General features: G+C 44.7%; 1 protein-coding gene across 1 annotated transcript in view; it reads left to right on the top strand.

The window, feature by feature from the left end:
- Positions 1–13,438, top strand: part of zdhhc2 (zinc finger DHHC-type palmitoyltransferase 2) — a 189,273-nt gene that overhangs the window by 106,059 nt on the left and 69,776 nt on the right. The window contains exon 7 of the mRNA XM_068056501.1: positions 3,228–3,348. Within this exon, the coding sequence (XP_067912602.1) occupies positions 3,228–3,348 (121 nt within the window). The remainder of the gene's footprint in view (positions 1–3,227; positions 3,349–13,438) is intronic.

The raw sequence follows: 13,438 nt of genomic DNA, 5'->3' as shown, positions 1-13,438 counted from the left end.
TGGCCCCTGTGTCCCTGCGAATTACTATGAGCTTGTTTTCTCCACTCTGGGGATATGGGGTCACTTTCCCTTCAGGCATAAAGCCCTGATAACCTTCAGGAATCCTATTAACTTTTCCTGCACTGGCCATAGCCTGGATTGCACTCTTACTGCAGTTAAAGCCACAGCTTGTTCTGTGCTTTCTATCAGGTCTTCTTGTTCAATGAGCGGGTGTGCCCTGATTAACTCTACCGGTTTTCCCTTTAGTTTCTCGCAGTCAGCTTGTAAATGCCCTGCCTTCTTACAATGGAAGCACACAAGTCTCCGGGTCTCACTCTTGCTCACAGCATCTTCCTTTTTGGCTGGAACAGGTACCCTGTGTCTCCTGCTTTCCTTTCTCTTTCAGGACTGCCTGGGCGGATATCACCCTCCCACCCTTTGTCTTTTTCAGATTTGTGGGGTGATTAGGAAAGGCTCTCCCCTGGGAAACCGGCTTATAAACTAAAGCAAATACTTTGGCCAAAACAGCCGCTTGCCAGGCTCCCTGAACCCGCGACTCCTCTACATGAGTTTTTATTGAGAGTGGTAGAGGGATTTTAAATTCCTCGAACAGAATTACTTCTCTGAGTGTCTCATAGCTGAGCTGTATTTTAAGAGCCCTCAGCCACTGGTGAAAAGCCAGCTACTTCTTTCAAACTCCAGATAAGTTTGATTTGCTTGCTTTTTAAGGGTTCTAAACTTTTGCCGGTAAGCTTCGGGTACTAATTCATATGCCCCAAGGATAGCATTTTTGGTCAGTTCATAATTTGATGAACTCTCATCTGGCAACAAGGAATAAACCTCATGGGCTTTTCCAATTAGCTTGCTTTGCAGTCAGAGACCAGGTCTCAGCTGGCCATGTTAGCTGCCTTGCCAGCTTCTCGAAAGACACAAAAAACGCTTCCACATCTTCCTCTTTGAATTTTGGAATTAATTGAGCAAATTTTAGCAATCTTGTACCCAGCCCCTATACTCCTCCATATTGACCATGCTTTCACTGGGGTTACTCTGTCACCCCCTAGTTAACTCAAGCAGCTTTAGCTCTCTCTCTTCGGATTCTTTCTGGCATATTATTTCTCTTTCTCTCTCCTCTCTCTCTTGTTCCTTCTCCTGTCTTTCTTTCTCTCTGTCCTCTCTCTGTTCCTTCTCCTGTCTTTCATTTTCTTAATGTTCCATCTGGAAGGCTCTCTCTTTCTCCCTCTCCTGCCTCTCTCTCTTTTACTCTTTCTTCTAATTCAAGTTTCCTCTGTTCCAATTGTATCTTTGCTAACACTACCCTGTCGGATTCTGCTTCTAAGTCTGTTTCTGCTTCTTCAGATTCAAGGGAAAAATGGTTGGCCACTAGTCTTAGGAGTTCAGACTTTCTAGCCTTGGCACGTACAGTGATCTGACACTGCTCAGCCATTTTCCTCAACTCCTCCATAGACAGTGCTTTTAACTTATCCCAAATTACTTCACCCTGGCTTGGAGAGCTAGACGCTTCAGTTGCAGACATGTTAGTATTCAATCACACGCAAGCACAAGAAAACCTGTATTAATCTTTCTCTTTTTCGATTGGGAACAATTTGGCTTCCCACTTCCAATTTCTCTCGTTTGTCTGTGGGTAAAATTCCAGACGCAAGCACCCAAATTTCTGTTACGACCAAGTGAGAAAGGTCTCTATGGGTCCCTTTCAGCCTTCACCTGGTCTTATTGTAACAGGGTTTAATTTTTAAACATACTGTGTTTAAAGCTCCCCCTTGGTGAATCCAGGTTCACCGCTTTCCAATTATAAGGCAAAGAAATTAGCACAAACAGGCCTTCTTAAGTTTAAAGAAGAAAAGTGAAATTTATTAAAACTTAAACTCTAATTCAGTTAACGCCTACGGATACACACCGTGCCCAACGCTAGCATGCATACATGAAACATACATGTAAGTAAAGACAGAAGAGAGCAGAAGAAAAAATAGAGAGGTTTGAGGCAATATCAGAAGAGTTTCCTGTTACTGTGCTTTGAGCTCACTGTAGTCCTTTTGCAGGTAGTTCTTGCTTTTCGTTGGAGCCCAGTATTCTTCTTAAACTTTGTTCACTGTAGGAGGCTTTTCTGTCTTGGGGTTCCTGTGCTTTCAGTGGTTTTCGAAGCTGGTGAGAGTGAGATGAGAGCAGACAGGACAGAGGTCTTTTCAGGCCAGGAGAAAACAGCTTTCAGTGTTCAAATTCTCTGTGGCAAGTTCAAATTCAAAAAAACTCCAACACTCAGTCATGTGATTAAACTGGTCTGACCATGTCTGTTTGTGTATTCGGCCATCTGAGCAGTTAACCTGGAATGCTAACCTCTCCACCTTCAACATTTGGTAATCAAAAGTCCATTGTGTATTAAATTGAAGCAGGGAGTGGCCCCTTTGTCTGTTACTATGCAAAAAAGGTCTTTCCGGCAAGGGGCCTGGCAATTCGTTGTGATAGGCCCTCTTTTCTCCCCAGCAGCAATTTTAAGTTTTAATGTTCGTTTGGCGAAATAATGTGTGCCTCATTCTTGGCAGATGGGGGCCTGCATGACAGCGGCCTATATAGAGTAGACAGGAATGGTCTACTTCCCCTAGCGGAGAGGTAAATTACTAGGGGGGCACAGATTTAAGGTGATTGGTAGAAGAATTAGAATGAGGAAAAACCTTTTCACCCAGAGCATGTCGGGTGTCTAGAATTCACTGCCAGGAATGGTGGTGGAGGCAGAAACTCTCAACTCATTTAAAAGGTACCTGGACATGCACCTGAAGTGCTGTAACCTGCAAGGCTACGGACAAGGTGCTGGAAGGTGGGATTAAAATAGGTGGCTAGTTTCTTCAGCTGGCACAGACACAATGGGCTGAATGGCCATTTTCTGTGCCATAACTTTTCTATGGTTTATGCTTCTAAGTATCCTAAACATGAAATTTTCAGTAATCATATGGAAATCTGGGAAAGCACAAAGTTAATGGTAAAAATCATTTCAAGGTTATCACAGCGAGCCAGAGAACTTTTCACAATTGGAGCCAGTAGACATATTGCCAAAGCCACAAACAGAGAGACAACATGGGAAGAGTTTGAGTTTGTGCGATAACGTAAAACAGCTGATAGCGAATTGACAGGCGGTTTTACATCCCGATTTTTATTTACATTGCTGTCATTCATTCTTTAGTAAGTTTAGCACTCTGAATTAAATGTGACAGTTGATGCATTTTCCTTGTTTACAGGGTGAACAATTGCGTTGGATTCTCCAATTACAAGTTTTTCTTCCTTTTCTTGGCTTACTCCCTGCTTTACTGTGTGTTTATTGCTGCCACTGATCTGCAGTACTTTATCAAATTTTGGATGGTAAGTTTAACACATTTATACATTTATCCTAATTTATTCTGGTTTTCTACTAAAGGATGCAGTTTTAAAAAATTTATATGTAACATCTATTCAATCACATGATTAAGCTTCAAGCTTCTAGGTGGTAAAGGTTACAGGTGTGGAAGGAGCTGTTGAAGTTGCTAAAGTTAAAACTAACATCTGTAGATATGTTAGTTATATATACAATGGAACAGAAGTGGTGAGCATTAGAAGCCATAAAAAAAATCAGCTGAAGATATGCAAGATGATAATTAGAAGTAGTACAAGGGCAAAAGAAACATTGGTTGCAAATAAAAACAAGACGGGCCAAAAGTAATTCTTAAAAGATCCAGCATTTCTAAAGCATTTTATCATGTATTATTTTGCAATACAGTAAACTGCCATTTTCACACAGCCAAGTTCACAAAAAGCAATGTGACAGTTGACCAGGGCTACTACAGCAACAACTTGTATTTATAGAGTGCCTTTCATATCGTAAAACATCCCAAAGCACTATAGGTGCATTATCAAACAGATTTTGATACCAGGTCGCATAAGGAGATATTGGTGCAGATGACCTAAAGCTTGGTCAAGAGGTATGTTTTAAGGAGCATCTTAAAGGTGCAAAGAAAGGTGGAAAGGTTTAGGTAGAGAATTCCAGAGCTTAGGGCCTTTCCAGTTAAAGGCTCGGCCACCAGTGGTGGAGCAATTAATATTGTGGATACTGATGGGGACAGAATTGGACGAACTATAGAACCATAGAAAAATTATGGCACAGAAAGAGGCCATTCAGCCCATCGTGTCTGCGCCAGCTAAAAAATCTAGCTGCCCAACTTAATCCAACCTTTCAGCACCTGGTCCATAGCCTGCAGGTTACAGCACTTCAGGTGTGCATGTCCAGGTACCTTTTTAAATAAGTTGAGGGTTTCTGCCTCCACCACCTTTGTTTTCCAAAATATAATTTATTCATAAAAATCTGTAAAAAATACATTACAAATCAGTTCAAAACAGCACCGAGTCGACAATACAATGAGTGCAAAGGAGATCAGTTTCCTTCAATACAGGAGCGAGTTGCCTCACAACCCTTCCATTTCATTTTACATGCCATGTACATTTTGCAGCAAACCCATATTTTCTGGATACAGCCCGAGGGATTTTCCATGGATCCAGCCCCTCAGTTCACCTTGGTGGGGGGGACCTTACACAGTGGTCTTTCCCCATTGAGCTTTTGCCGCGGCTGCCCCAAGCTACCGTGCGTCCCTCAGCATGTAGTCCTGGACCTTGGAATGTGCCAGTCTGCAACACTTGGTCATGGACAACTCTTTGCGCTGGAAGACCATCCTGTTTCGGGCAGACCAAAGAGCGTCTTTCACTGAATTGATAGTCCTCCAGCAGCAGTTGGTGTTTATCCCAGTGTGCGTCCCTGGGAACAATCCGTAGAGCACAGACTCCTGTGTTACAGAGTTGCTTGGGATGAACCTCGACAAAAACTACTGCATCTCTTACCACACCAGCTTTGCAAAGACACATTCCAGAAGGAGGTGGGCAACGTCACTTCCCCACCACAGCCACTCAAGGGCATTGTGCAGAGGGGGTGAGACTCCGGGCGTGCAGGGAGGATCTGACGGGGAGGGCTCTTCTCACCACCAGCCAAGCTACATCTTGGTGCTTGTTTGAAAGTTCTGGTGATGAGGCATTCTGCCAAATGACTTTGGCAGTCTGCTCAGGGAACCATCCGACAGAATCCACCATCTCCTTTTCCCGTAAGGCCTTGAGGACATTCTGTGCAGATCACTGCCTGATGGATTGGTGGTCAAAGGTGTTTTTCCGCAGAAACGTTTCCACGAAGGATAGGTGGTACGGCACGGTCCAACTGGATGGAGCGTTCCACGGCAATATGACCAGGCCCATCCTTTGCAACCCTGGGGACAGATAGAACCTCAGCACGTAGTGACACTTGGCGTTTGCATACTGGGGATCTACACACAGCTTGATGCAGCCGCACACAAAAGTGGTTATCAGGATGAGGGCAGCGTTGGGTACATTTTTCCCGCCCTTATCCAGAGGTTTGAACATGGTGTCCCGCCGGACCCGGTCCATTTTAGATCCCCAGATGGAGCGGAAAATGGCTTGGGTGACCGCCACGGCACAGGAGTGGGGTATGGGCCAGTCCTACGCCACATACAGCAACAACGTGAGCGCCTCACCCCTGTTGACCAGGTTCTTACCCACAATGGTGAGAGATCACTGCTCTCACATGTTCAGCTTATGGTGTACCCTGGCTACTCGCTCCCTCCAGGTTTTGGTGCATGCCCCGGCCCTTCCGAACCATATCTCCAGCACCTTCAGGTAGTCTGACCTGACGGTGAAGGGGACAAAGGATCGGTCAGCCCAGTTCCCAAAGAACATGGCTTCGCTCTTGCCGTGGTTAATTTTGGTACCCGAGGCCAGTTCGAACTGGTCGCAGATGAATTTCTGCCTCCACCACCATTCCTGGCAGTGAATTCCAGATACCCACCACCCTCTGGGTGAAAAAGTTTGACCTCATGTCCCCTGTAATCCTTCTACCAATCACATTAAATTTATGCAGATATCTCAGGGTGCATGTGTGTGGGGGGTTGATGTTGTAGGGCTGGAGGAGATTAGAGAGATAGGGAGGAATTTGAAAAGAAGAATGAGAATTTTAAAGTTGAGGCGTTGCTTAACCAGGAACCAGTGTAGGTCAGCCCCACAGGGATGATGGGTAATTGGAACCTGGTGCGAGTAAGGATACGGGCAGCAGAGTTTTAGATGACCTCAGGTTTACGGAATGTAGAACTTGGGAGGCCAACCAAGGGTGCACTGGCATAGTCAATTCTAGAGGTAACAAAGGCATGGATGAGGGTTTCAGCAGTAGATGAGCTGAGGCACTGGCAGAAGCAGGCGATGTCACAGTGGTGGAAATTGGCGGTCATAGTGATGGCATGGACATATGGTCGGAAGGGCATCTCGGGGTCAGATCTGACACCAAGAATGAGAACAGTCTAGTTCAGGCTCAGGCAGTTGCCAGGGAGAGGAATGGAGTCAGTGGTTAGGGATCCAAGTTTATGGCGAGAAGCACGGACAAAGACTACTGGTTTTACAGTGAGTGAATAAGTCAAATTCTATTTTTACTGCAAGATTCTAGGATTTTTACCAATATTTTGTTCAAGTTCTTTGTACTAAAAATAAATCTGTCTGTTAGTGGGAGTTTGCAAAAAGTTGATTGTACTACTGCCATTTTGCTAAAGGGAGATTATCAAACAAAGATTGTACATTGTTGATTCATATGTTATTTTCATGTAACAGTATGAGGCTTGGTCTTTGGTTTACATTCATAATGTGACTTAAAATTGGTAACCATAGATTTGCAAGTAATTTCACAAACATTGCAGAAATAATCAATGCTAGACAAAATTGATGTTGCAATTCAGTTGGGTGATGTGGAACATTGCTTGTTGTTACAGCAGTGTAGAAATGAAGCAAGGGGCATCTACACTATAGCTTCTGGACCACACCAGTTTTTTGTGCATGGAAATGTGGAACAGGGTGCTTTTAGCACAGTTTCTTCATTTGTTGACAAGTCCTTACTAACAGCTCTTGGGGCTGGATTTTGTTCCCAGTCTGAGATCGGTTTCATGGCAGGGTTTGGCGGGGGGGGGCGCAGAGGTTCGGAGCGGCAGTGGCCGCCATGGAACCTGATGCTGGGATTGCCGGGCATGATCTTCCCAGCGGCGGGGAAGCTCCATGGCGGCCCCTCTGCCGCTCTGCACCGGGACCCTGCTTTCCATATGCTAATTAGATCATTGCATTAATTTAAATGTAACCTGCAGCGATCTAACCTTCAGTTCCCAATCTTCAGCATGACGTGCGGCTGTCATGCGTCTTCACATTCCCATCCAGGGAAAGCTGCTGCCACCAAGGTGGGGAAGGGGTAATTATGTATTGTATGGGGGAGCCTGGGGAATGGGTCAACTGTGCACTATGTACTGTTTTGGGTGGGGGGAAGGGGTCAATTCTGCACTATATTGTGCTGTTTGCAGGGCTGGCAGCCTTTTAAAAATGGTGCCAGCATCTGTTCCTTCATCAGGTGACGCCGTGAACAGCATCGCCGAGGCCGCCCCGCTACATGATTGAGGGGGGAGGCCGCCATGCATGTGCAAAGTAGCCACCGGACGCAAGATTGCAGCGGTGCGGGGCCCGTGTGTGGCGACCACCATTTTCCTCAGCTGCCACCGCTCCTGGGGGCAGGAGAAGAAGATCCAGGCCTTGGAGTTGTGATTATCAGCAACACGATATATATGTAAACTAAATGGAAGCATTCATTCAAACTTTTTGACCTGCAAGCCTCCATGGTTTGCAGATAAGTGTTTATGAAGATAAAAATTTTGGGCACTCCTGGTCTCAAGCAGTGCTTCACTTCATCTCCGTATGGATTTCATGTTGACCTACACTACAGGAGAATTGGCAAACAAAAGGCTTGGGATGAGTAGCAGTGGAGCAGGACTTCTGGCTGCCCCTCCCACCCCATCATAGGCCAATGCATACTCTTATGTTAAGGATCATTGTCCATGCAGTTGGGGCTCAAGTAGGATTTCCACTGTTAACAAGCTGTTAATAATTGTGGTGACTAGTTGAGGCCCTCACACAAATCGCTGCGGGACACCACTGATCTCATTCTGCCATTTAGAGTACCCGACCAATAACCCTATGTTATGTCTCCTGCCGCTCAGCCAGTTTCCTAACCAGGTCAATAATTTGTCTTCAATTCCATGGGCTTCAGCTTTAGTTAACAGTATCTTATGAGAGATCATATCCATTTCCATAGACATTCCCTTGTCCACTACTTCAGTCACCTCTTCAAAAAATTTTAACAAGTTTGTCAGGCTTCACCTACTGTCATGCCAACCTGCTTTGTCGAATAATAATTTTCTTTAATCTACTGACTGGAGATCTGAATTTATATATTTTTAAAGAAATTTGAAAAAGAACATAAAAGATGATTTTGCTAGCAACTTAAGATGACCACCTAATTTGCAGCACTATATCCTACATTGCAAGGCCTGTGAGGAGAGAGGCGAAATGTCTGCTCATCCCAGCAAGAACCAAGATCCAGGAAGTTTAAGGGAACTGCTTGTTCTTTTTCTTTTAGCAAGAAGAAATATTGTTAACGACTATGCTTGAATCACTGAGTGACTGTCATGTGACAAGCCCCTCCCCATCTGTGGTTTTAAGCTTGCGTTTCTCTGCAGCAGCAAGGTGAAGCATCTGGACTCAGACACGTGCAGACCCAAGTGGATCTCTCTCTCTCTCCCTCTCTCTCTCTCCTATTATTTTCATTAGTTTGGTTTAGGTACAATAAAGTTAACCTCTTTCTTTTTTAAACTCAAGAAAACCTCTCTGATTGGTTCTTGTTATGATCATAGCATGTAAGTAATCAAACAACTACTGAATTGACCAGTACATCTATTTCAAGAAAGAATTAAACCTGTTGTGGTCAAACAAGGAGAGGGAAAAGAGGGAAGCCCTTGGACCCCTCCATCCTTGACCGTAATAGCTACCCTTTTACAAATCCATGCTGACTTTCTCTGATCAGCAGAAAGTTTTTAAGGTATTCAGTCACCCTATCCTTAATTATATTCTCTAGTAGTAGAGGAACAGTGGCCACTGCCAGTACAACACCAAGTTGGTACCAGGCTCCACGCTGGTGCCCTGGTCACAAACTAAGTGTGATGTGGGTCACTGGGGCCATTTCGGCAGGCCTTGGCGAGGGGTGGGGTGGGGGGCCGGTTGAGGTTGGTCTTTGAGGGCGGGAGGGGTTAGCAGCCTTTGCCACTGGGGACCCTCTGTGGCCGCCGATTGTCGACAGAGGAGGACCCCCCCATTCCACCCCAGGGCCATAGGGTGGCCATCTTGTTTTACATGGCATCCTCCTCGCACGGCGGAGGCCCCCTGCCACTGGTGTATTTCCACCAGCAGCGGGAAGAGACTCTTAAGTGGCTAGTGATTGGCCACTTAAGAGCCTCAATTGGGCTCTGGGCAGGAGAGCCATCTTTGACCTTTCCCGCCCCTGACTTAATTGCAGTGTGACTGGTCCTCTCCTCCACCTTCACCTTCCATCGCTGTTCTGTGGGCCCACATGCCTCCCAGCCTGTCTCCCGGGGGCCCATTAAGCTCTGTTTTAGTTGTTAAAATAATTCTGAAGCAGAACTTGCATGTCAGACTGGCCAGGAATGTTCCCCAGGGGCAGCAGATCCAACTTTGGTGGCACTGTTTTCCTGTTTGGTGCTGCACAGTTGTATCACCATCTCAGAGCTGTGTTGTGACTCTGGCAACTTGCTGTTTTTAAGTTCTCAGTACCAGTGATTTGGAATGATTTGAAAACTTGTCTAAGTTATTTTGTTGCTTGTGATTTGTGATAAGTTGTTTTAAAAATAGAACACGGAAAAGCTGGGATAGTTTTATAGTAAGTCAAAAAGTGCAATAAATAAATAGATAAACGTTGTCAAGATAAGCTTAGCTGCCATAGACTCTTCGTCCTCCCTTTTCCCTGCAACCACCACCCCATCCCCCACCCCAGCTTCTTCTCAGCCCTGGCACTGATCCCTTATCAGTCTTCCTGCTTAGATCTCACCAGGCTCATTTTCTCCATGAGAACTAGTTCCTGCTCCCTTGATCCTCTCACCACTCAACTCACTTAACTACCTCACTTTGCCCCAGTAATATCTGATGTTACAAATTACTCCCTTAGCACAAGCACAGGTCCACCCCCCACAACCTTCAAATCTGGCATCTTCACCCCTTCCTTAAAAAAAAAAGACTACCTTTGACCCCTTCACCCTCAGCAACTACCTTCTCATATCCTGTCTGGCTTTCTTGATACTAAAGTGGTTGACAGCATAACTAAATCAATTGGCTCATCCTATCTGTACCATCTCAGTTTGAATTTTCAGCTATCTGTAATGGAGCTTACTGGGCCACGCATGGATGCCTCCCTAAATCAGAGCACCTAGCAAGAAAATTAACCTATTCATGGTTTAATAAATTAAATTAATTCCTTATGACCACCATTTTCTTCAACAGTTAGACAGGCTATCTTGAATGAAAAAATACTTCCCCTAAGAAACTATTGTGGATATTTGACAATATGAAAACAGGGAAATGATTTTATGGTTTGGGATGCATACTTTTTTTTCTGGATCCAGAATCATAGAAGCACAAAAGGTAGGAAAAGATCAGCTGGTCCATTGAGCCTGCCCCTCGCTCAGTGCACCATATTTTAAATGCAAGGTAGTGTAAATAGTAACCTTATAAACAGTGTTAATTGTATTTATTGTATTACTTACAAGGAATTCTATTATCTTCAGCAATGTGAAGCACTCTGGTACCTTAAATTCTTAATAGTAATCAGGCTTGTGTAGTTGAAAAAGCTTTTACTTCGACAAGCTGTATTGCTCTCTGTGACTCGCTCCTGTTCTGTTCCCCCCATCGTTCCTGTCTGCCCTCTCATAAAAGATCCTATGGTACTATTTGAAAAAGAGCAGGGGAGGCCTCCCTGACATCCTGGACATTTATTTCTTGCTCAATCAAGACCAAAAGACAAATTATCTAGTCATTGTCACATTGCTCTTCATGGCAATGTGCTGTGCACAAATTGGCTGTTGGATTTCCGACAGTGCAACAGTAACTACACTTTACAAAGTATTTCATTGACTGTAAGGCACTTTGGGATGTCCTGAGGTCGTAAAATGTGCTATATAAATGCAAGTATTTTATTAAACTGTTACAAGTTCAGGCATTTTCTTTGGCTATTTCTTTATTTTGTTAAGTTCATTTTATTCATTCTATTTTATTGACTTCCCACCATTTCCTTTCATCTCTTTTCAAGGATGAAATTCTAATTAAGCGGCTGAAGGAAAATTGGGTAGGAATCCAAATGCTTGATCAGTCGCATCTTTCATGATGGAAACTGATTAGTCATGTAGTTAGCAAAATGTTGTTGCATTTATGTTTTGAGCTATAATACAGCATCACATCTGTTGAAAAGCTAATTTTCTGTCCAGTTGGTAATGTTGAAATACTGTGGCATCAGTAGTTATGTTTTTGCAGTCGCTGCCTCTGTAAATGTAGGGTTTTCTAACCTATAACTGTTTTTGTTTCAGCTGCCTAGAGTGTCATAGTATCCAGTGAGTGGCACTGTGGCAGTTCCAGACATTTCACAGTCTGAGAACATATAGGGTCTTCCTAAAGTAGGTTCTGTTACCCAAGGACTTCAATTATCTTGAGATCCCTGTTTTAAAAAAATATAAAGCAAGCATGACTGGGACTGCCTTAGTGCTAAGGGATCAGATGGGGAAGAATTTGTTAAGTGTGTCCAGGATAGTTTTCTGAAGCAGTATGTGGATGGCCCTACTAGAGAAGGGGATACGCTCGACCTCCTCTTAGGAAATGAAGATGGGCAGGTGGTTGATGTGTCAGTGGGGCAGAACTTTGGGACCAGTGACCATAACTCTATTAGCTTCAAGATAGTTATGGAAAAGGATAGGACTGGTCCTCAGATTGAAGTCCTAAATTGGGGGAAGGCTAATTTCAATGGCATCAAACAGGAACTCTCAAAAGTTGAATGGGAGAGGCTGTTTACAAGTAAAGGGACGTTTGGCAAGTGGGAGGCTTTTAAAAGTGAGATAGGAAGAGTTCAGGGCCGGCATGTTCCTGTTAGATGGAAGGACAAGGCTGGCAAGTTTAGGGAACCTTAGTTGACGAAGGATATTAAGGGTCTGGTCAGGACAAAGAAGGAAGCATATGTCAGGTATAGGCAGCTGGGATCGAGCGAGTCCCTCGAGGAGTATAGGGGATGTAGGACTACACTTAAGAAGGAAATTAGGAGGGCGAAAAGGGGCCATGAGATTTCCCTGGCAGATAAGATAAAGGAGAATTCTAAAAGATTCTATAAGTATATTAAGAGCAAAAGGGTAGCTAGGGAGAGAGTAGGTCCCCTTAAGTATCAGTGTGGCAATCTATGTGTGGAGCCACGGGAAATGGGCGAGGTCTTAAATGAATATTTCTCGTCCGTATTTACCGTGGAGAACGTCATGGAAGCTAGTGAGTTCAAAAGAGGGAACACCGATATCCTGGAGCATATCAGCATTACAAAGAAGGAGGTGTTGGAGGTTTTGAATCGCATTAAGGTGGATGAATCACCAGGGCCTGACCAGGTGTATCCTAGGATGCTATGGGAAGCAAGGGAGGAGATTGCTGGGCCCTGGCAGAGATTTTTGTATCATCGTTAGCCATGGGTGTGGTACCGGAAGACTGGAGGATAGCTAATGTTGCGCCTTTATTTAAGAAGGGCAGCAGGGATAATCAAGGGAACTACAGGCCAGTAAGCCTTACATCAGTGGTGGGAAAGTTATTGGAAGGGATTCTGAGAGACAGGATTTATATGCATTTGGAAAGGCATGGTCTGATTAGGGATAGTCAGCATGGCTTTGTGCGTGGGAAATCATGTCTCTCAAATTTGATTGAGTTTTTCGAGGAGGTGACCAAGAGGATTGATGAGGGCAGGGCGATGGACGTTGTCTACATGGACTTTAGCAAGGCCTTTGACAAGGTCCCACATGGTAGGCTGGTCCAGAAGGTTCGAACACATGGGACCCAGGGTGAGCTAGCAAATTGGGTACAAAATTGGCTTGGTGATAGGAGGCAGAGGGTGGTTGTGGAGGGTTGTTTTTCAGATTGGAGGCCGGTGACCAGTCGTGTGCCGTAGGGATCGGTGCTGGGCCCTCTGTTTGTCATATATATTAATGACTTGGATGTGAATGTAAGGGGCATGATTAGTAAGTTTGCAGATGACACCAAAATTGGTGGTATAGTGGACAGTGAAGAAGGTTGTCTAAGGTTACAACAGGATATAGATCAACTGGGAAAGTGGGCAAGGGAGTGGCAAATGGAATTTAACGCAGACAAGTGTGAAGTGATGCATTTTGGGAAGTTAAAGCAGGGCAGGACATATGCAGTGAATGGCAGGGCCCTGGGGAGTGTTGTTGAGCAGAGAGACCTTGGGGTGCAAGTA

The sequence above is a fragment of the Heterodontus francisci genome, chromosome 1 (assembly GCF_036365525.1).
Source record: "Heterodontus francisci isolate sHetFra1 chromosome 1, sHetFra1.hap1, whole genome shotgun sequence".
In the NCBI taxonomy this organism is placed as follows: Eukaryota; Metazoa; Chordata; class Chondrichthyes; order Heterodontiformes; family Heterodontidae; genus Heterodontus; species Heterodontus francisci.
This window is presented reverse-complemented; position numbering and strand designations above follow the sequence as displayed.